General features: G+C 38.1%; 1 protein-coding gene across 3 annotated transcripts in view; it reads right to left on the reverse strand.

Moving 5' to 3' along the window:
- Positions 1–1062: 1062 nt before the first annotated feature.
- Dcx (doublecortin) overlaps positions 1063–24595 on the reverse strand; it is a 77739-nt gene continuing 54206 nt past the window's right edge. Inside the window, exons 4-7 of one of the 3 annotated variants that reach the window (XM_021153352.1) lie at positions 23534–23636; positions 22042–22164; positions 16875–16969; positions 1063–8824 (exon numbers count right to left, since the gene is read on the reverse strand). In XM_021153352.1, coding sequence (XP_021009011.1) covers positions 8768–8824; positions 16875–16969; positions 22042–22164; positions 23534–23636 — 378 coding nt within the window. In that variant the 3' untranslated portion in view covers positions 1063–8767. Of the gene's footprint in view, positions 8825–16874; positions 16970–22026; positions 22165–23533; positions 23637–24595 lie in introns of all 3 variants that reach the window. The other 2 variants (XM_021153351.1, XM_029472926.1) reach the window with 2 other exon arrangements.

The raw sequence follows: 24595 nt of genomic DNA on the forward strand, positions 1-24595 counted from the left end.
TTTGACTTGAAGTCCTTGCAGGATTAGTTATCTTAAATTTTGCTTGATTGGGATATTGAAAAAAAATGCCTATTTACTTCTCTGACCAAGTTTGGCAAAGAGAACGTTTTCAATCACTAAATTGGAAAAAGGGATATGGTTTCAAATCTAAATATAGTCCTTTAAATTGAGTATGTTGCTTCTGGAAATACACACATGCATACAATGTTCAACTGATTTTTCTCTTTCCACCAGAGACTGATGAAGTTTTAAGGGATTTTTGTTTTGATTTAAAGAGACCCAATACATCTACATCTAACTTTTATTTGAATTAGGAATATCAAGAAGTTCCATCTTGATCTACTTTGTCTCCACCAGACTGATGCTCGTGGGCTCATTAAATATTTTATGAGGGAGGAATTCCTAATCCTCTCAGTCCTGGATAGTGCCTTAGGGAGGCTTCTTTAACAACAGTTAGGTGTGCAATGTAAGGCTAGCCCTAACAGAATTGTGTGGATCAATGTGGTCCCAAGATCTCATCAGCCTCTTTTCTGTGTGCTATTTTCTCCAAGACTTTTCACCCACCTCGTCCAAAGCCTCATGTCTGATGTGAGAAGTTAATTATTATGGCCAAGGATAAATCTGATATTAATGAATTTAACATCTATGGGTCCCTTCTCCCAGAGTGGTTGCACCACTAACGTCCTGATGAACAGTATTTAAACATTATTTTCAAGAAATATGAAAATTCTTTCTATACCTTCTGAAAAGCACAGCAACATACATTGCCTTTTGTGACACAGACTTACGTTAGCCAAAATTTTTTTTTTTTTTTTTTTTTTTTTTACAGAAAAAGAGATTTGATTCCTGCTCAACTACGGAAAGAGATTCAAGATCTTATATGCTGCAGACATGGCATGCTGTTAATTATGGTATTTCCATCATACATTGATTCTCAGCTTCCTCATCTATAAAATTAAGGGGTTGGACAATCTAATGTCTAACTTTCCTGCCAGCTCGGATATTTCGTGGTTATATGATCATTGGTCCAGTGATTGGAAAAATGAGAATGTCAGCCAGAAATATTGAAATCAAATTTTATTTTTGGAAAATGACATTACACACATCTTGCAAATGTACACAGAAATGAGAATTCGATGGAGAACAGAGCTTGAGAGCCAAAAAAAGATTGCAAGAGCAGCTCTTTGGCTGCCCAGTATTGAACACTGAAGATGTACAGTGTTCACAGTTCACAACACCTCACACACATGGGGGAACTTCTCTAGACATCCTTGAAGTCCTCACACCAAACAGCCCTCATCAAATTATGGTGGGGGAGATTAACGGTCACAGGAGTTATAAAGGGCCTGCTCTAACCAGTTTACATGGGCCTTGCCAAACATACCAGTCCAAGAGAGAACAGCAAACCAAAGAAGAGAGTGTTTTGTTGAAACACTGCCTTTGTATCACTCAAAGCACTAAGAGTGTGCTAAGCATTGCCTGGGAAACAGATAATGATGCATCTAAACCCACATCCTTACCTTTGCTGACTGGGGCCTAGCTGAAACCCCTGAGCATCTGTCCCACATCTCTGTTTTGCTTTTCTTTTTATCCCCAATAAATATTAGTCAACACATCTCTGATGTCTCCAAATGCCTCACAACAAATGCAGGGATCAGGGACATCCTTGGGTTGTATGATTCTAAGAATTATTCAATTCTGTAATCTGGCAGCCAAAGACACTCCCAATTTGCCTCTGATTTTTATGTAAAAGACAGCTGAGTCTTTGATAACCATGCCATTCTTTGAGAAAGGATCAATAACTTCTGAGAAATTGTTGTAAAATTCTCTTCACACACGCCCCTTTTGGGTTATTTGCTCCTTGCTGACTTGACTTGGCAGAAACTCTTGGCCCCTAAATCGGGTATTTACAGTTAATGGTAAGATATCTGGGAGCAGGGAATGGAGGGAGGGAAGAGGGCCACATGGAATAATATATCCTTTTCAGAGGTTAAAATGAGTTATTTAAGAAATGTGATGTACAAGACCATGCATTTACTCTCCAAAGGTAGTCACTAGCAAGCTTACAACTATAATACTACAACCACCAATTACAGCCGTATTTCTACATGTACTCAATTCTAACTACAGCTATAGGGCAGAAAGGGTGGGCTGTTTCCATTTTTAACTTTCTCCCGTTGAAAATGGCCATAAAAGCATTTTCTGTACAAGTTTAATGGCACAAAAAGGTGACCAAAACATTTTTAAATCATTTACTGCACATGAAAAATGCAAAATCCACTCTCAAACCATGCATTAGCTGGGTACAAGTCATAAGGGGTTGTTGAATTAATGCTGCAATATAATACATTACCAAACATTGGATATATGTTCACTTAGCTTCTTACTTTCTCAAACCTCTTTAAGAGAACTTAGAAAGAAAAGTCACTGGAAAAATGGGCAATGCATATGGTACTGTCAAGCAGTGACATTGACATCCCCAAGGGTTCTGAATTAATTAGCAGACTTAAGCCTGCTCATTACTGATACATGGACAGGCAGTCCTGGATCGTGAACAGTTGGTGTTAAAAGGAAAATGTTTAGGTAAATCTAGTATCGTAAGGACAAATACATTTAACTAAGTTTTTTTTTTCCTGTAGCCTGAATTTGTTAGATAATTTTTGACTTAAATTAACTTTAATTGCCCACTAGTTTAGCTTAAACAGTTCAACAGGTGGCCAGCACAGATCATAATGTTATAAGAGAGAGCTTAATGAATAGCGTTAAAAGTTTAAACAAATTGTTCAGGCCCACAACCCATCTCCACTAAGCCCAACCAAATGACAGGAACAATTACCTGTGGTCTCTCATGACATTATATTGCAGCTTTTCAAAGCTATGAGCAAATTTAATGAAACAAACTAAACAATAGTTGCCAATTTGAATAGATGGGTAGACTCTTTTCCTGCTCAGCTGATTATTTATCTGAGCACATTACACTGTTCACAAAATGGCAGACAAAAAAAAAAAAAAAAGCACAAAGTGTTCTGTACAATGCTTGGTTAGAAGATAAAGACCTAAACATTCATGAGCTGTAAGGACAGTGCTTGAAAAGAGCTGCTGAGACTAAAACAGGAAAAAAAAAAAAAAAAAAAAGGTCAGAATCAGGTTGTTTTCTACCAACCTACTTGTGACTGAACAGGGGTAGAACCAGGAATTTTTGAAACAGAAAATAATGTCTCTTAAATCCCAAGGCAAAACTTACAGACTATGAAGAGGCTTATACCCAGTAGTGAGGTGGGAAGAAGCAATGGATTCCAAAAGAGGAGGAAGTACCTCACAAGTCATAGAATGGATGTTTTTGCTACGGAATGAGAGACTGATAACTGAAAACAAATATAGGCATCTAAATAGAGAAAGAAAACAGGAAATGGAATGACAAAAAGCCATTTATTTCCTTGAGTTATTGCCCAAAATTGAGACATTCTCAAGCTTCGAGTCTTTGTTTTAGTTTAAAAGACTTGGTCTTCTGACTTCTCTGTTCTCTTTGACCTTTTTCAACTCATCTGCTGTTGTAACCCAAGTAGGAAAGTACCTTACTTTCAACTGAGAATTCTCTACTTCCCTAGCCCCAGGTATGCCAGATAGAAAAAAAATCACCTCTAATTTCAGAAGATTTTGACTCCAGTAAACTTAAGAAATACTTCACTTCCCAATGATAGCCAATCTCACACCAGTTTGGCCAAATATGAGCTCCACATCAATCCTTAAAGAGGGGGCATACAAGTCAACACTAAGAAGCCTTTGGTGTGATGGCTAATGAAACTTCATTTATCCATCCAAGGGAGATAGAGGTCTCTCTAATCAAAAAGAAAGCACGAAAAGTCAGTGACCTATTCTTGCTCCAGGTGGTCATGTTTGAAAGAAGAAGAAATCCTTTATGATTCACATAACAGTGAGTGGCACTACACATGTGGTTTTAGTAGGGCAGAGGCAGAAGCGTGAGCTTCTAAACTCCAGATTATACCTGACATATTCTAAATGACTAGGTCACTACACAGCCTTTACCATCCCATGGTTTCAGATCTAAATCATAGGACATAGGCCTTCCTGTGCACCCATATGAGCTCCAAAGTACCCTTGCTCTGTTTAGAAAACTAGTTTGAGCCTAGAAGCCTAAACGTCTTAATATAGTGAAGGCAATATATAACTGAGGCCTAGGTATGGGTCCAAATGGCCCCATGTGCCCAAGAACAGGATTCAAGCATTGTTTCAAAAGGAAGAAAAAAAGAAAGATCCTATGTTTTCTATTTCCATAGCAAACTAGACCATGAAGGAAGTCCGTAAAGCTATGCTGTCATTTGGGTTTCTGCTAGAGAAGTCTCTTGATACAACTGTTCCCAAGGCAGTCTCATCTCCTGCAACATTCTCACCATCACAGAAGCTTATCGGGGATCCATGGGTGTGTGATCGCTCTCATTCTAAGGAGATAGGGCTTATTTCCTTCCCTGTTTTCTAAAGGAAAAATCCATTTGGAGTCAAATGTGAGAGGAAATGGGGAAATCTCTATGTAGACTATTAGAGAGACTGGGCATGGGGACACAAGTTTATGCAAATCAAGCATTGAGTCATTTGCCTTCAACTTAGGCTTGATGATTCTAGGACATAGAAGCTACCTACCCACTTTAGGATTCCTTGGTCACTCCCAGATGGAGGGAAGAAAAGATAGAGAAGTTCCTGAACTTGGGTAAATTTAGTAAGAGATCTTCTAGAATTCAGTGAATATTCATTAGTTCCCGGAGAGCCTTGCTGCAAAGAAACCTACACATACAGATCATGTTGCTCTAACTTCTGTCATGGAAAGCACAGAAACAGGCGAGAGAGAGAGAGAGAGAGAGAGAGAGAGAGAGAGAGAGAGAGAGAGAGAGAGAGAGAGAATATAATGTGTAAAGTCACTGTATGCTATTTTTGGTATAGATACAAATATTCAGTGTCAGCCAGGGCACAATTTAGTGACAAAAACCACTTGTTTATACCTGAAAATTGTTTGTACCAGGGAGCACGGCTACAAGGGCGTAGAGATTGAGGATAAACACAAGACTTGGTTATCTTTCTCTGGCTTGACTCACTGTCATATTTTAAAGGAAATTGTTATTAGTAGAAAAGATAGCCAGACTAATTTTTTAAATGGTAAAAAAAAGTCATCTTAGAAAGTCAGAATAAACAAAGCTATTGCTCTGTTATTCACTTCTTATTTTCTCTGCTCTGGAAATCACTCCCCTATCCTGGGAGGAACACGTGTGACATGACCTTGAAGGAAGCTAAGGGACAAAGTAGTCATTTTCCATTCTTCATGAATAGAGTGGAGTTCAGTGAGCTATTTGGAAGATTCCTTAAGGTAGGGTAGCAACCCTCTGGTGCTCAACGTCTCGATGCCTCCCTCTCCTTGGAACTGTCTGCAGGCCATGTGGATGAAGTAATGTGAAGGTGAGGAGGAAGGGCCAGATTATATTGCTGTGTGGATTTCTTGCTGAGACCAACAAAGTAGCATATAGATCCAGGGTGCAACATGACCCTGGGAAAGAATTTGCAGGAGCCTCACAAAGGACAATACTCGATAGTTGGAAAAAAAAAAAAACCTGGAATAAGAGCCAAGAGGTGTAGGTTCTAATCCCAGCACTGCCAATGGGCAGCTGTGTGACCTTAGGGGAAAATCACTTTATGTCTTTGTCTGTTTCCTGGCCTTAAGAAAATGAAAAATTGGGAGCAGATGATGCGATCTTAATCCTCCTTCCAGCTAGAAAATGCTATAAGTCAGTCTAGGCTAATACTAAAGTCCACAAGGACACAAAGCAGTCATGCTAATGGCTATCCTTTCCAAAACAATTATGAGAAAAGAAGCTTTTCTCTCACTTTAATTATACTTAGCACTACTTACGAAGTTAGTTGTTCAACCCAGCCCCTATATATACATTTCCCTTTTTTTGCCCCTATTTCTATTTCTGTGGGGAAGAACAGTCAGGAGGTAGGAACAAGCAACATATTCTTTGTGTGTGTGTGTGTGTGTGTGTGTGNGAGAGAGAGAGAGAGAGAGAGAGAGAGAGAGAGAGAGAGAGAGAGAAGGAGGGAGAAAGAGAGAGGGGGTGTTATGGAAAGTTGTGGCAAATGCTTGCTGACCATGCACGCTGAACTTGATGGGACTAAAGTGGTAAAAGTGGATTAGGAAAAACTGAGAAAGAATACGGGGGATGTAAGAGCTTAGTTCTGAAAAAAATTACTTGAATTTGAGCCAATTTAAAACTAAATTATTGGAGACCTGAGTTTTCAATTTTACCAACCCTTGCCACACAAAGTAGCAGTAAAAAAAGTTTTCTTATATGTATCTGTGCCTGTATATAAAGGAAAAGTATTTGTTAAAGGTTTACTTGTAGTTAGCGCAAAGAAAGACAGAAGGGACACTGTTGGTATAGAAGAATGTCTGTTCTAAGAATATTCTAAAGAAGATATGCCCATAGTATTTTCTAGTGCTATATTATGCTACAAGTAGAAAAATGCTCAGAGAACTACCAAGAAGCCTGGGCATAGGGACTGTTGAAATGTCTTTGCTCCCACTCTTTCAGTAGAATCTCCATGTCTCATCTTAAATGAATACTTGGGACAACATGGGATTTGCTCAAAGAACAACATAGTGTGTGCTGAAGGATCTGGCCCAGAGTTTAAAAATAGACCTCCTACCACAATTTCTATCCATCCCAATTAACCAATTTTCCCTAATTAACTCAAATGTTCTCGGAGGCACTAAGAAATCACTGAGCTTCTAGAAAAAAAATAGGGGCCGATTAAAATGGGTTTCTTAATCATTTCATGTGGGTATAGCAATAAAGAGGGGGGAAGAGCAAAACCTCATCATTTTGGGTTCTTCAATGAGCAGTTTAAGCAGAAACCAGAGCTCTCATCATCCCCCTTCTCCTGAACCAAAAGCAAAAATGTTTCTTGGAATCTCATAATTAAGGACATCTGAAATTTATCAAGGGGGCTCTAGGTACCCTTGCCATCCTACTTCTCCCTGCACATCAGCAATGCCACCAAGTTGTCATCAATTCATGTTGAGTTGTCTTGTGCAGTATTTGCTAAGTATGAAGCAGCCTAGGCGTGCACACACACACACACACACACACACACGCACACACACAAATGAACCCCACACTCATTCTACTTAGAATGGAGGGACAACTGCATGTCATTCAGCAGCCAAACTTTGAATGCTGCATCTTTCAAACTATCTGAACAATTACAAAGAAGTAAAGGAAATCTTCCTATCTAGTCAAATCAAACACAGAATTGGCATGCATGGCTTTCACCTAACTTTCGTTGTCTTGGCTATTATGGGCTATGAATACAGAGAAAAAAGCAATGTTATAAACCTGTACCTCAAACACAGAGTTATTTCAAGTGATCAATCCGTAATAAAGAGAAGTCCTTCCTAATGTTAAAGTCAAGTGAAAGGTTTCTGCATCTTAAGTATGAAATATTAGGATTATAGATAAAAAAGAGTTACTTAAAATATGCCATAACATTTCATTTAAAATATAACTAGAATGTCTGGTCCACATTGAAATTATTACTGTAAGTGTAACTGTTAAAAAGGTATCAAAAACCTGATTCTATTGAATTGGCCTCTAGTCATTGTGTTTTCTCCCGGAGCTTTCTGTTTGGCAGTGAGAGCATGATTTCTAAACTACAGTATTCTTCTGCATTTTTTTGGTCAATTTTCTACTTGTGTTTTTTAGACAAAGGAAAAAATCACCAGCTTATAAAAAAGGAGCCTGAAGAGTTTTGCTCCTGAAATACAGAGTTGAGTTTTTTATAAAAAAGGATATGGTTTCTTGCTATAAAAAGCGACCAAAAGGTGTCAGACCTGAAAACAAATTCTCACAGTGTTTGTAGTGTTGGTTGTTTACAAGGCATTCAATAGAACAGAGCTAGATGGATACCATACCGTTCGTGTACTAACTTGTACATTAGAAAGCCTCCTGGAAGGATCATGTATGTGACATCATGTACCCCAAACTAATCAATTGATTGATTCCAAATTTCCCCAGTAGAGGGGTTGACCAGGAATCCACTGTGCTTTATACAAATCCTACTGAAATTTGGGCAGTTTTTCCCCTGTATTCTACCTCATATCTTTCAGACAGCCCTATACCACAGCCCTAAGCACATGGTGTCACATCAAAAGTCGCTGGTGTTTCTCCATCTCAATAGCCAGGATGAATGCTAGACAATACACTAGGGGCTCAATTAAGAGCAAAGAGTGAGGCCAAGGATCTGACTTGCCACTCTCCTGAGATCCTCCAGCATTCTGAAGATACAGAGGCAAGGGACACTTAGGTTTTTCACTTTTAGATCTGCATATGAAAGTTTTCCCCACACATAAACATTTTAAGTGATGTGTATGTAAACAGCCTTCCAGAGAAGGAAGACTAGTTTCTGAACAAATTGAGTGGGGAAAATACAAAGGCCCCTAAGCATTCAGTAGAAAGGTCATGGAGTAGCACATTTTGCAGTTCTGGAAAAGTCACTCAAAAGGATGGTTATCAATCTATCTCTTATTGGTAAATGTGAATTAGTGGCCCAGAAGAGAAGTCACAAGAAAATAAACCCTACATACTACAGAGTGTTTTGAAAAGCAACAATAACAAAAATGTTTAAGCACCAATAGCCTTGTTGGTCACTTGAGCGAAAGTATTCTGCTACAGCAATAGGCTTTGATTTAGCCTATCATCTTTCACATGGAATCGCCAAGTGAATCAGAGTCATCCAATGACAGCGGCAGGTACAGGTCCTGTAAGAAAAGAGACAAAGTTAACTTTCCTTTACTTGGTACCTTGAGCTTTGAAATGGTTTTAGAGGTTTGAAATAGTGTTTTTCTAATTTTATTTTTAAAATAATTAATACATTCACAAGGAGCTTTAAAAGTGTGTCAAGAGGTACCCCTGTATTATATCAATATACTCTTTACTCAGCTTCCCCTAAAAGGTAATGTCTACCAGGTTGGCATGTTCTTATTTGAGAGAGAGAGAGAGAGAGAGAGAGAGAGAGAGAGAGAGAGAGAAAGAGAGAGAATGGGATAAAAGTTGGGGCAAATAAAATATCTAGAAATCCTATAAGGAAAAGATATAAAATTAGCTGTCCATAGAAACTTTAAATCTCTCTAACATATGTTCCTGGGAATACTAGTGTCCAGCTACATACTGATGACTGAGTTTGTATACTCTGTAAAAACCTGTATCTATGGGAAACTCTGAAACTCTCTAACATATATTCCTGGAAATCTGAGTGACTGGCTACATACTGATGACTGAGTCTATGCTCAGTTAAAACCTGAGATGCTCCTAGTCTTTCAGTCCCAGATGATTTTAGGGCCCTGTGCAAGGAGTAAGTAAAGGGTAGGCTATAGTTGTCAACTGACTAATAGACTATTGAAATAATGGCCCAACATTCACAGAGCCAATCAACAGCAAAGTGTTACTGAAAACACTTACAGAACTCAAACAAATCCTTTTAATTAGTGTTCACAACTGGCATACTTGTCTTACAGCAAATACTAAAGAGCAGTCTCTCAAAGAGCTATGATAATAATTCATTGATTAAAAAAAATCAGTAGAGTAAATGTGTCAATACATTCCAGAGCTGGATAGATTAGCTTTTGTAATTATTTTCTTTTACACTGACTGAAAATATATTTATACTTTATTGTATATATTTAAAGTTTACAACATGAGATTATTGGATACATATAGATAACAAAAATAGTTACTACAGAGAAGTAAATAGCATCTTTGGATTAACATAGTTCTTTTCCTATAGGAGAACAACTAAATCTACTTCCTTCCTAATGCTTTTATTAAATTCACTTTGTAGATTAGATTTGTAGATTGGTTCACAAAGCTTGCCTACTATGTTTATAGAGCTTGTCTGTTATATTGTATCCGTGATATGCACACCCCATTTTCTCCAACCCTCTAGTCCCACTAGTAACCTCTATTCTGTTTTCCATCTCTAGATATTTGAATTTTTTCTTTAAAAAAATTCCACACATAAGTGAGATCATGGGATAGTTCTCTTTCTGTGTCTGGTTTATTTCAAAAGACAACTGTATGATCTGGTAATTACCAAAATGTGTTGATGGACATTTTGTTTAAAAAGACATAATTTGTATGTTTCTAAGAGGCCAAAGGAGGGGAAAAGAAACAGTGCTACCCTGTAGCAAAAATTTTAGACAGAATTTTTTAAAAGTTGATATTAATCTGGATTGTATTAAGATAGCAATTAAACCATTCACTGTAGAGGTGAATGCTGAGGCTCAGAAAGTCTCCAATTGTCCCTTATATTATTTGAGATCTTTATGGACTTACTGAGAAACACCCACACAGATCACTAACTTGCAGTATCCATGCCTTGCCTTGTCTTTTCATAAGAATGAAGAAAACAAGATGCAGTTACTGAGCTCATAGTTTATTAGATGTTAGAACTGGAAGGACAGACAGTTAAAGATTTTGTAGTTCATATAAAGGCCCCACCGAGTTCACTTATTGGCCTTCTATCTCATGATTATATTCATTATTCAATTTAAGGCATTGAAATTCTCAGTTAATACGGTTGAATTACCTGTCTTAATCTCATCAGTTTGTTTCATGCATACTGGTGTAATGTTCTTTTTTTTTTTTTTTATGGTTTTTCAAGACAGGTTTTCTATGTATAGCCCTGGCTGTTCTGGAACTCACTTTGTAGACCAGGCTGGCCTCGAACTCAGAAATCCGCCTGCCTCTGCCTCCCGAGTGCTGGGATTAAAGGCGTGCGCCACCACGCCTGGCAGGTGTAATGTTCTTAAGTGGCATACACATATTGAAAAATATATTTTCTGGGCACATTGGCCCATTCCCCTTGGGGAATATTTTTACTTTTTCCTGGTAGCAAATATGCTTTAACTTCACTTTTTCTAATATGTGTATAGTCATCATAACTTTAGCTGCAGATTGATTTGTATATTAGATCTATAAATTTGTCCATCTGATTTATCTGCTATTTTGTATCTTTGATCTCTATCTTCTTATTTCATGGGCTTTAACTCTTAATATATTTATGCCTTTCAGTCTATATTGCTTCTGCTTTAGGCATCATAAGGATAGGTCACGATTTTTAAAAACTCTCTTCTGCCAATCACAGCTTTTGAGAACTTAATCTACTAATATTTAAAGTTATTGCTAGTACGTAGGAATTATATTAGGCATCTCACCTTTTTCTGTCTTGTCTCTTTTGTTCAGTATTCAATTCTTTGTTTTGTGCAAAATGCATATTTTCCAGTATATGATTCCGTTGTTGGTTTTGTTTTAAATTAATTTTTATCTTATTTTTAAATGTCGATATAATCATAATTGTTTGGTAGAAGTAATGAATTAGATTATTGTTGCAGACTTTCCCCATAAGAAATGAAAGGAGGTATACGGGTAGATTTGTGAGAACTTTTCTTAAAATTGCTGTGACTTAAAGATTCTGACTGTGGAAGGAATCTCTAGGAATAGAGCAAGGTATGAACTGCTTCTATACCTCTATGAATTCATTTCATATTTAAAGCCTGAGGGGTGTAAGAGAAGAACAATGTTCAGGAAAAGTAATTACCTCAGCATTCTCTTTCTGTTGGTTGATATGTAGAAACACAGAAACACACATATTGCTTAACAATACAAATAATTTGCACCTGAAATTCATTTGCTTAGTCCCTTGGAGCCCTCCAGAACAAAATGTTTGTAACAAATACAGCTGTGCTGGCAATACTACTGCATTAGAGAAAACAAAAAGTTAGTCTTTGGTCCAAGAAGCTTATAGTCCAAAAGAATTCAGGAAGGACATTGGAGAAACCTAGATTCTTGCTGGGTTTTTTTTCTTTTTCTTTTTCTTTTTTTTTTTGTTTGTTTTTTGTTTTTTTTTTAATTTTTAATATTTTTATTACATATTTTCCTCAATTACATTTCCAATGCTATCCCAAAAGTCCCCCATAGCGCCCCCCACTTCCCTACCCACCCATTCCCATTCTTTTGGCCCTGGCATTCCCCTATATTGGGGCATATAAAGTTTGCAAGTCCAATGGGCCTCTCTTTCCATTGATGGCCGAGTAGGTCATCTTTCGATACATATGCAGCTAGAGACAAGAGCTCCGGGGTTCTGGTTAGTACATCATGTTGTTCCAACAATAGGGTTGCAGATCCCTTTAGCTCCTTGGGTACTTTCTCTAGCTTCTCCATTGGGAGCCCTGTGATACATCCAATAGCTGACTGTGAACATCCACTCCTGTGTTTGCTAGGCCCCGGCATCGTCTCACAAGAGACAGCTATATTTGGGTCCTTTCAGCAAAATCTTGCTAGTGTATGCAATGGTGTCAGCGTTTAGAAGCTGATTATGGGATGGATCCCTGGATACGGCAGTCTCTAAATGGTCCATCCTTTCATCACAGCTACGAACTTTGTCTCTGTAACTCCTTCCCTGGGTGTTTTGTTCCCAATTCTAAGAAGGTGCACAGTGTCCACACTTTGGTCTTCATTCTTCTTGAGTTTCATGCGTTTAGCAAATTGTATCTTATATCTTGGGTTTCCTAAGTTTTGGGCTAATATCCACTTATCAGTGAATACATATTGTGTGAGTTCTTTTGTGATTGTGTTACTTCACTCAAGATGATGCCCTCCAGGTCCATCCATTTGGCTAGGAATTTCATAAATTCATTCTTTTTAATAGCTGAGTAGTACTCCATTGTGTAAATGTACCTTTTTTTTCTTTTTCAAACACACCCTGCACTTTCTTGGTAGTATAATGCTGCTCTTGCTGATGAGTTAAAGCTCATGCATCTGCTTGCCCCACCAGCCATTTCAAAGCTTATCAGGCCTTCAAGACCCCCAGTTAAAGAGCACTTCTGTGAAGTCTTTGCTAGCTCCTACCTTCCTTGGGTCTCCATCAAATGGCCTTCCCCACCTGTTCTGTGCTCTTGCTTATATTATCCAAAACCATTCACATTCAAGCTAATTGTGCCTATGATGTCAGGGTCGGGACCCATCTTTACCCATCAAAATGTCTTTCTGACCATTGTTAGGAGGGCAAAAAAAAATATATCTGCAATAGAAAAAAAGTGTGGATCTAAATGATGTGAGAGATATACGTTCAAGTACTATGTCAGATATATTTTCCTTTTAATTTCATTTTGCAGAATATTCTTCAAGTTTAGAATTATGAGTGAAATCACTAAACTGAAAATCACAATTTAATCAAAGAGCTTTTCTGTTTCTATATTTTTATACATTTTTAAACAGTGTATTATCTCCAAAAGCAGTCTTTAGTAAACATTTGTTAAATCTTACTGACTGAGGCTGTAATTAATCTTGGCAACTTTTGCCCTCATGTCTAAAATGTGAAGGCTATCTAAATGCCCTTTCTTTTTCACAGTGGTATTGCATGGATAAGCAAGAACATGGCTTGTGAAAGGTTAATGCAGTATAGAAATACAAAATGAAATGCTGTTCTCATTAACTACCTTACGATGTACTGTGTGTCCATATTGCAGCACTTGAGTATGCGGACTTTGGCTAACCCCATTGCAGCTGCATTAAAGAGGATTGTCCATGAGCTGCCTAAAAGAAGCCAAGCTCTGATTACAGCTTAGAGGCCCAGCACAGCCATCAAAAGTTACCAAGGGGATGCTAGGACTTCAAGATTCTTTCCAATTGCAAAGGGGGAAAGTGATTGCCTTGGCCACCTGCTTCCTGTCTCCACAATGACTTAAACCTTTCAGGTCCACTTGGACAGAAGTTCGGATGAGATCTGCTCTGGCCACTGCCCAGGGTGTTTGATGTCCCAGGTATCGAGCAGGGTGAAAGGACAAATGCAAGGCTCAGACCTGGGATTTGGAAGGACTGAGCCAAAGTCACATCCAGCTTTTGGCTTATTCCAAAAAGTCAGCTCACTCTCCATTTCTGGCCATGTAAATGTAAAGCCATGGTATGTACAGCTTCATTTCTAGAATGGACTGCCCTGAAAGATAACATCTTAGGAACTCTTCCAGATTAAAAAAAAAACACTAAAAGAACACAGAAAAAAATGCAATACTTGATCCTAGATTAGATCCTGGACTGTAAAAAGAATGTCACTGAAGCAATTAATAAAATTTGGACACAGCCTTTAACAGTTTTCTATCTTTGTTGATTAAACCTCACAATGTTGTACCATGGTTAAAAGCCACTTGGCCCTTAGGAAACATATATTGGATGTTTCAGTATAATAGGGCATTATACTTGAAACTTACATCTCAGATGACTCAGAAAAATATTAAAAAGTAAAGATTACATGTATTTATATCCATATATAGATAGAAGAGGAGAGCATAGAAAACCAGTTAAGTGGAGCAAAACAGAAATAGGTGATAAATGTGTATAAAAAGAATACAGGGTACTATTACTACAACTCCTCTGTAAGTTTTAAGTGATAAACATATTTTAAATAATATGTTATATCAAAATCTAAATGTACATTTTATTTTAAAGTTTGGCTAGAAAAGTATGATATAATGTATTAGCATGTGTTTCTGTCTTAAGAAAACTTAATCTTAAGAATACAATCTCATGAGAACTCCATAGAGAACAGTGCAACTCTATGCTGCCTCCCATGAGCTTGTCCAGTTCTTCAGTGACTAAAATTATTTTAGAATTGAGTGGGAAAAAAAAGTCACTTGAGTCTACAAGCCCAACCAGGAGAAACGAATCTGACAATGCCAAAACTCACCGGAATGATTCACCAAGAATTAATCCTCAACATAAATGAACTGGATATCCACGCTAGCCGAAAGGCTGAGTGATATACTTGTGCAGAGAAAATGTCCAAGCTGCCTTGGTTGACGGAAAGTGCTGGTATAGAAAACACTTCCCAGAAACACTTTGCAGAAAGTCATAGGGTGAAGGTACACTAAGAAGTGATGGAGTCTATAAAGATCTCCATGGAAATGGCATCATCAGAGACAACCTGTTTCCATTGTTGAATGTCTACATTAACAAACCTTGCTACTTAGCAAATAACCAAAAACTGCCATTTTCATTCATCTCACAACCTCTGGGTAACTCAGAGCATATTCTGAAATCTGATAGCTCAGGAAGGAGAATCCAAAGGTTCTGCTCAGGATTAATACCAGAAATAAAAGGAGTCATTAAAGGAAAGAAACAGGCATTATCAGTAACAGGGCAAAGAAAGGCCAAATTAAACAGGAAACTAAAAACATGCTGTAAAGAAAGATAAAGACAAGACATGTGAGATAGCGATATGCTATGAAGTATTTTTTAAAGTAACATTTTGTGTGTGTGTGTGTGTGTGTGTGTGTGTGTGTACACTTCTCTAACCACAGCACACACATGGAGGTCAGAGGTCAACTTCCAGGTGTCATTTTTTTTTCTTTTTTTCTCCTTCAACCATGTGGGTTCTGGGAATTGAACTGAAGATTTTGTGCTTAGTGACAAATGCCTTTACCCCCTGAGTCATCTCTCCAGTCCTGCTGTTAAGTATTTAACAATTGGCTTTCTGTAGGTAAAATGATAATCCTGATTTATTTGCTGATTTCTATAGCTCAAATAGTCCTGCTGTGACCAAGATTAATGTATTACACACATAGTTTAAAAACTGAGGTGTATGTGTTGCTAAATACATAAATACAGCCTCTTTAGTCTGTGTAATGTAAAGTTACTTTTATGTATGTATTCAGGTATTTGATAGCCAATTGCTGTGCTCCTCACTAGGGCTAGTAGATAAAAAAAATTCTTAGTGGAACTTGCCTTCCAGTGTGATAATCAGAAAAAAAAATTCATAGTTATCTAAAGTATAAGAAACTTAAAGCAGTTAATATCTCAAATTCTCTACATAGCAGAGATTTCGAGGAAGGAATATACTTGGAAATTGATCCTAGGGAATTTTTTTTTGAGTATTTATTAAATCTAGAGTATTTGTGCACCAGGCAAATAAATACTCATGGAGCAACATCTCCAATGCCTACACTGCTGTGATTTAATGATATACTTCTTTGGGCTAACAAAGAGGTCAAAATGGTTCCCAAGGCCATTGGGGAAATGCTTGTTTCCTTTCTGCCTAGGCTGAGCTAGAATCTCCCTAGTAATAAAGACTGCACACAGTGAAACATGGGTCCATTTGTTCGATGATGTCCAACAAATTTAAAAAGAGTAACCTATTGCAACTTTTTTAAAAAAATGTAATGTTTGCTTGTGTCTGAGCATGAGTGTGTGCATCATATGTGTGCAATACCTGTGCAGGCTAGAAGAAAGTATCAGATTTCCCAGAACTAAAATTAACAGGTATGTGTGGGTTACATGGTGGGGTGTTGGAAAGTGAGCCTAGATCCTCTAAAAGAGCAGTATATGCTCACAACTACTGGGCTATCTCTCCAGTCCCAACTCTGTGCAACTTTCATTGCTCTATTTATATTACATCCCTTGATTGGTGCCTAGTGACATAAGTTGTCTTTGGTACCCCTTTGCTATATGTTGGAAATGGTGAGGCAAGTATTTTTGGTTTGCTTTCTATTGTTGTTTCAAAATGAATATTTGAGTCCATTGTACTATTTAGGGGGAAATGCTAAAATGTAACTGAAAAACGTTGAAAGCAAGGGCTAGAGAAATCAATAAAATTGGCTTGGTCCCTGCTGGGATTCTTGGGACTTCAACTTAATGGAGTCAATAAAGGGGAACCTTTGCTTCAATGTACTTTTGAAATATAATGGGTGAGCATCTTCTAGCAAGCCTTTTAAGAAACTGAATCCAACGGGGTTTAGTAAGGTATAAGAGACATAATACCTTGTGCTTCCGCAGACTTCCAGGGCTTGTGGGTGTAGAGATAGGAGACTGCTTCGACTTAGGTGTTGAGAGCTGACTACTGGAAGTTCCATTTGCTACCGCAAGGCAAGAGAAAAGGAAAGAATAAAAACCAACAGAATATAAAAGAGCAGGTTCTCTGTCCCTAAGATACAAAGAACATTCAAACAAGGTAGAAAGTCAACCAAGTTATTTTATAGAATCAAACGAACGTGAAAAGAAACATAATCTTCAAATGCCCTAAGAACTTCCATCCTCGGCTAATATGGTTCTGCACAATGCAGTAGATCCGCAATCATTGCCTTGCCCAGTGCTTCTCAGAAAGAGAGTTCTAATTCGTTTCAAATCTTTCATACTAGTTATCAAGTTTGATCCTCACATCTCTGAGAGGCAGTTTGAGAAAGTATTATTTGACTCTAATTTTGGAGATAAGAAAGATAATAAACAGAGAATGTTTGCACCTTACATTAAGGAGAAGAGGTATGAGTACTTTAGGCTAGGTCATATCCCCATTTGGAGTCAGTTGAATGAGAGTGATGTAGAACAGACCCACTATCAATGTCTACTTTCTCATTCACCTTATTTTCCTGTACTACCATGTCCTAGATGAAAAACACTGGAAGGAAAGAAACAGAAAGGAGACTTGTCAGTAAGAAGAATGAAAAGAATTGGAGGAGAAGCAGAAAGTAAAGAAGAGCTCAAATGGAAAAAAATGGAACAGAAGAGAGAAGAGAGAGACAGTGGAGGACCTGAAATCGAGGCAAGAAAGATAACAAGATTAGAATAAAAGACCAAGAACAGGGCGAAAGGCAGAGAGAAACAGAAATTAATTCTAGATAATTGTGGGAAAACATCAAGGTCCGACCCCAGTCTGTCTCCAGTCAAGAACATGATGGAAATGAGATGATTTGCCTTTTGAACATGGGTAAATCCATTGCAATTTCAAGCTGTTTTCTATCCTCTTGACAATTAGCACCTTTAATATGAAAAAAGAAAAGGTGTCACATGAAAAATGGGATAATTAAATGGCTTTCCATGAGATGGTCTTATGGTGAAGCAGTTTTTTTAATCATAGGATCTATATTGCTAGAAAGATATTATGTGATATGCTATTAAAACAGAGAGAAGTGTCTCAGGGGTGGGAGGTAGAGTGGGGGCAGAAGGAGAGAGACCACTTCAGTAAAAAGATAGCCTAAGAATATTTTGGTTTAAACTTCTGTATCATGAATATTTCCTGAAGATATACCTCATTCCCACCACTGTTATAGAAGGGATATCATGTTGCATTTCATCTTCAGAGTGAATGGAAGTGGCACCATTGACTGATAGATAGACTTCCTTTCCCCTTACTAACATCTTGAGCCCTCTAGTAATTAGAGAACACCTTGGGAAGGACTCTTCCCTCACTGACTCTTGTTTTTTCCTGTTCCTTCTCAGAATCAGAAAACTGTCTCACTGCCCTCAGCTTTATGCACAGTCCAAATCCTCTCATTTCTTCTTTTAGGAGAGTTCGTTTTTCCTCTTTGCAATAAGGTGTGTCAAACTAATTTCAACTTCTTTGGCTACCTTATCAATATTTTTGAAAATAGGATTCTTTTGAAGAGGAAGCAGAGGTAGAGGAAGCAGAAGCAAACTTTGTGTGAAGGGATTTCTGACTCTTTTCTCCTTGCTTTCAGATTTTAGGACATAGGCCTTTCCCTGCTTTTAAGCAAGTGCTCTTGGGATTTCTTCCTCTGACAGTTTTCTCACAGAGACTATGGGGAAAAGAAGAGCCAAGGAGAGAGAAGTGACAGTCACCAGAGGTGGGCACATTGTCAAGAAGGCTTCTAACCCATATAGTCCTATTCAAATTAGAAAATGGTTAGCAAGGGCTTCCTTTCAATTATGCAAACTAAATGAGCACATACACAATGTCACAAAGCAATGGGTCATGTGAGAGAGAGAGAGAGAGAGAGAGAGAGAGAGAGAGAGAGAGAGAGAGAGAGAGAGAATGGAATAACTACTCTTGTGCCACAGAGTTCTCTGGGAACACAATATCTGTGTTCTGTTGATTCCCTTAGTCAGTACTCTTCGGCTGTGCATGCAGCACAGTTATCAAGCTTAATCCCACATGGTCTTGTCTCCCAGGATTTTGGGGTGGTTGTGTCCTTGCTCCTGCAGTCATCTTTAGCCTCTTCCTCCTGTCAGTGGTACTTATCTACATGGAACAGGGCATGTAAAACAGGATGACTGGTAAGGTCAGTAGGTTGATCTATCTGGATTTACAGGGATTTAAATATATTACATGAAAACGAAGAGGGTAGGATGCTGTTTTTCAAAGAACAATAAAAGAGCCCACTTTCAAGTGTGTGTACTCAAAGAAAGAGTGAACAATGTCACCAGCCAGGTAGTGTTGATGCTGAGATTGCAGGTGGTGTGTTCCCTTCTCTGGAGGATACACAGATCCCTGAAGACAGAGATGTCTCTAAGTGGTCCCAAGTGTACTGATTAAAGAGTTTTCTAGGTACTGAGTAATACAAGTTATATTATACATTCTTAATTCAAGTTCATTTGACCAGGATGGCATAGAAAAAAAAGTGTCTTGTGCCTTGCTTCTAACCCATGATGACTGGGTACTAAAGTGACTTTATTGTTCATCCACCTCATCCTGATCTGCTCACCCACTGGAATACCAATAAGGGACACACGCAAACTCAAGTTTGTTGGCTTTGACAGGATGTTTATTCTGAAATACTCACCAAGTGTAATTTCAGCCAACTCCCCACCCCACCCACACACACAAATCAAATAGTTCTACCCCTCATTGTTGTTTGTACGGTTATTCCTGAAACATTTTATCATATGTACTCTCACATGATTCTGTCCTTGATCAACAAAGATACAGCAATTTGAGACTTGCCAAGTTTAAAGTATGTAACTATTCCTCTCCTTTATGGATGGTGGCTTCAGAATTTGATCACACACTCCATTTCACAATTTCCCACTTCTCCCCCACTGTGCCTCTGTCTTATTCTTGGTATCTCCTTAATGCCTTAGAGAGGGAGATCTCAACCCATAATCCAGCCAGTTCCATGTTTTCTCATAGTGAGATACTCTAGACTTTCTTTTATTCTGGTCTAAATAGTTCCTGTTTCCTCTGTACTTGCATAGAGACATTTTTAGAAAGCTATCTAAGAGGAGCTAAGGTGGCTAAGACTTATTTTAGAACAAAGCCAAAAGAGACCTATGGTTTTCACACAACCATTCCAATGTGCCCTTGGGTGCTGTGCCTGGATTGCTTTGGTTAATTATTCCTGCTAAATATAAATAAATGCTTTTGTTCCTCTTCCCAGACTCATCCATCAAGAAAGCAAGGTCTGAGAACCCAGAAATAGTCCTTGAGGGATTCATTTCATTGAGTTGGTTCTCAAGCCAAATCCAATCATAGATGGTGAGATACTGTAGATTTACAAGATGAAATGTGAATTTTAAATCCAGTTCCTACTGTGTCTTGGAAATTACACAGTTGTAAAGTATCTACATAAAATGGGAGACAGGTTTTCCCTGTTGGAAAACACATTTATTTACCCAAGCTTGCAATATTTGTGGGTAGAACCTAGAGCTTCACTTCTGAGAGGCAAGTGCCTACAACTGAAATCTATCTATGGTCAACCTTGGAATATTTTCCTACAAATGAGTTCCTTAAGAAGGAGAAAATGTGTGTGTGGGTAGTTCTTCTAATCTTCTTGTAGTTCTGACAAGGATATCAGTTCACCTTGGTGTGACTCTAGCGGAATTCATAGAATATGTTCAGAGCAGATCATTAGCAGCAAAGACACCAACACAAACTTACCTGTGGCACTGAGTTCAATTCAGCACAAGGTAATGACTAGAAAACACCCCAATATCCCTTGGCCTTCCCATACCCCTGGCCTGGAGGAGAGGCCAGAAAGACACTGAGAAGCAGGGACCATGCAAAAGAAATCTTTGCATTCAACACGCTTGGAATCCTGGACCCTGCCTCATGTAATTAGCACAGTGCAAAGAGTTGTGTGACATTGGGAAGAAGTGAGGAACTGCACCTCAGGTTCTCAATGTTAAAAAAACAAACCCAAAATACCAACAACCTAGATAATTGTCCTTCTGTAACTTAATTCATAGCACTATTGTGAGAGTCTTCAGAGATGATGAAAATGGTTTTTTGTTTTTGTTTTTTGTTTGTTTTGGGTTTTTTGTTTGTTTGTTTGTTTTTTTTGCAAAATCCACAGCATTTAATTCCTGTGAAGAATTATTACCTTGAATCAAATATCTCTCAGCTAAAGAAGAAAGACATTCTTGTGTTGTTTAGCACAGTAAGTAGTCACTAGTCACATTGAAATGTGGCTAATCTGGTTTCAGATATACTCATTAAGTATAAAATACAGAGCAGTTTCAAAGAGGGTAAGCATGTCAATAATTTCTTATATTGATCACATATTGAAATGACTACCTTTGAGTTGATTAGTAAGTAACATCTATCTATAGTAAGTTTATTTTCTTTTAATTTTAAAATGTGACCCTAAATATTTAAATTAAACAATATGTATATGATGTCATATTAAACCCATTATTTTGTGCAATTAATTATACAACTTTCAAAAACCATATAATATACAAAGCTTGCATTATTAGCACTTTAGTTCTATTAAGCAGAGTTAGTATGTCAGGGAAGTCAGAACAACCAGGGAAGGCTGCTTATGTTTAAAAATGGACACTCCACTAATTATAATTCATTCATAGACTCTTGCTGTTTTGTGTCCCTTGACCCAAGAGCTAATGAGATGATTACAGATTAAAAAGTCAGTGTGGTGATGCATGTGTCCATACTATTAGCACTGGGGTAACGTCCACAGGATGATTCCTGGCACATGCTGGGTATTCTAGCCTAATCAGCAAGCCCTAAATCTCAGTGAAAGCGCTCTGTACACAAAGCAAGGTGGAAAGGACCTGAGGAACTCACATAGCTTTCTCCATACAAGATAATTTATGTCTCTGAAATGATAGAATTAGAGATCATAGATGTAATGGTGATCATGACAGAAATCAATTGTGTCATGCAGAGAGCATCAGCCTTCATCAATAAAGTTAACGTGAACAATAGGAGAAGAACACTCACCGTCTTGGTCGTTACCTGAGTCAGCTGGAGACTTGCTGCGGCGCATTGGGCCTGGGCTTTTAGCAGATGTCTTTTGGGGTGTTGGGGAAGCCTTTGGGCCAGCTGCGGCAGATGGATTCCCTTTCATGACTCTGCATTCTGAGCGAAAGAACATAAGCAGCTTAGAAAGGAGAATCTCTAAGCATACTACCAGCATCTCAAAGACAGAATATCCACCTCGGCCAATGCACCAAGTGGCTCGGGATTACAAAGTGGTCCTCATTTTTTGTGTGCACGTCTGTTTGTATGTGTGTATTTACATATGTATGTGCACTGTGCGTGTGCTTGGTGCGTGTAGAGATCAAAGACAATAGTTCTTTTACCTCTGGAACTGGATTTATGGTTGATTGTGAATCACCATGTGGGTGCTAGAAACCAAACCTAAGTCTTGCAAGAGCAACAAGTGTTCTTAATTACTGAGCCATTTCTCCAGCTCTTTGGCCACAGTTGATTTTGCTCTGATATGAAAAATAGAACCAAACAACATGGCAGAGGACAAACTTCTGTTTAGAGACTTACCAGTTGACTCCTACTTAAAGGTACACTCAAAAGACAGATGGAGGGTAATTTGGTCAACTGAAATTTTTAGGAAGCTGAGTTGAGTGGACAGCTCATTTTTGTTTGTTCCACTTTTTATTTTGGTTAATGGACTTTAGTGATCACCATCAAGAACTGCAGTTTTATAGGGAATGCAAAATTGGATATGGCCTGAATTTGGTTCACTATTTCATGGTCACTGACTTACAGAAAAACTGTAGATATGGCCACTTTTTAACAGATTTGAGTTGTTTGTGACTTGTCTACTAGCGAAACTCTCTGGTTTTCTCACATTTTACTCCTGAGTGGGAAATGTGTATTAATATGTCTTTTCCATCTTTATTCCTCCCTACTTCTCTTGTGTGGCCTAATTCACTTATAACTTATACATGAAGCTTAAACTAATAGGTGTTCAGGTCTTTCTTGAAGTAAACAATCCTCTGGATTCTTGAGTCACAATGCAGAGAGAATGGGGCACCAAGTACAAAGGTAGGAATGGAGCCTGACACTAAGAATAGAATGGGGAAAATAACTTTCTAAACAATGTGACCATTACCATATACCAAAAAGCCAGAGAAGAATGACTAGGAAAAAAGTGTATGTACAATATATGTACATACAGAAGCTGTTACTACAGAAGTTTTCTCTTGATGGTGTAGGCTAGCTCATATGATACAGTATATGGTTCAAGAATTGTGGTCATAATTGGGGTAAATGGTAAGTTTCACGTAGTATGAAGGCTTCTGGGAGATTGAGTTGAAATATAACTTAGTGTGTCACACACACAGATCCAAAGGAGAAATTCTAACAATATCATCCCATGATGTATCATTTTTGAGTATCCTCCAGGCCACATACACTCGTGAAAATCCTAAGGGATGGAAAGGACAAGAAGAAAAGCAAGACAAATCCCAGTGGTCCTCATGCTTACCATTCTCATCCAAGGAGAAATCATCTTGAGCATAGCGGAATTTTTCAGGACCACAAGCAATGAACACATCATCATCACCAAAGAAATCATGGAGACAGGTGACCTATGGAGAAAGCAGAAGTACCAGATTAGTACTTTCTATCCTTATAACAATAGCTTCATATGTTGTCAAGGGACATAACTTCACATCTAAGCCATCATCACTAACTCTCAGGCATTTCTGTTTTTCTTTTCCTCAAAATACCAATCACATTCATAGTCTTCACTATGATCCCTAGTGAGTGAACATAAAAATAGCATCGCCTTTTCATGTTTTAGGCATGGTCACCATGTCTCCACATAATTGAGACTCTAAGATTGAGATGATGCCCAAATGGTTCCCTCAGAAGAAAAGTTAGCCAGCATATGTTTAAAAGTACTCATGGTCTATGCAAATTTGGGGTCTAGGCCAGGGAAGTGAGAAAAATTGTATGCAGCTTCTGATGTATAGACCTTGTAGCATACCCAAAGTTAGAAATTCCTGTCTTCATATGCGTGTGTTCTTAAAGGTAGATTATTTTAAATTTTCTTTGGATGTACAAAGGCTAGACTCTCAAGTTTAAAAGAACTAGTACAGTAATGAGCTAGAATTGCATTCCATACTGAAAAGAGGAAGTACATGTTGACCCTTTTAAGCCTCATCAATGGCAATGGGTACCATAAAGCCATGTTCCCAGGACCCTTGCCTTTGAGTGTGAAATGCATTACTACTTTGGTTTGTTTGTTTGTTTTCCAGTGGAAACAGTCTCTCAGCTCCCTTCTGAACAGAGAAGTGAGGGTTCCTGGGAAAGTAGCCTGATTCCTGTGGCTGCACACTTCTCAGCTTTCCTAATTATATTTGATAATCAGTCCAGCACATTAGTCAAACCCCAAGAGAAACCATGGAGTCAAAACCATGGTTCTCCAAGTTCTTGGCTTGTAAGTGTTCAAAGCCTCTAATTGTTCAAAATAATTTTATTCAAGCTGCCAGGAAATGACGTACCAAAGGCACAGACCTCACAAACTAACAATAACTTGCTATGT

Source organism: Mus caroli, chromosome X (genome assembly GCF_900094665.2).
Source record: "Mus caroli chromosome X, CAROLI_EIJ_v1.1, whole genome shotgun sequence".
Classification (NCBI taxonomy): Eukaryota; Metazoa; Chordata; class Mammalia; order Rodentia; family Muridae; genus Mus; species Mus caroli.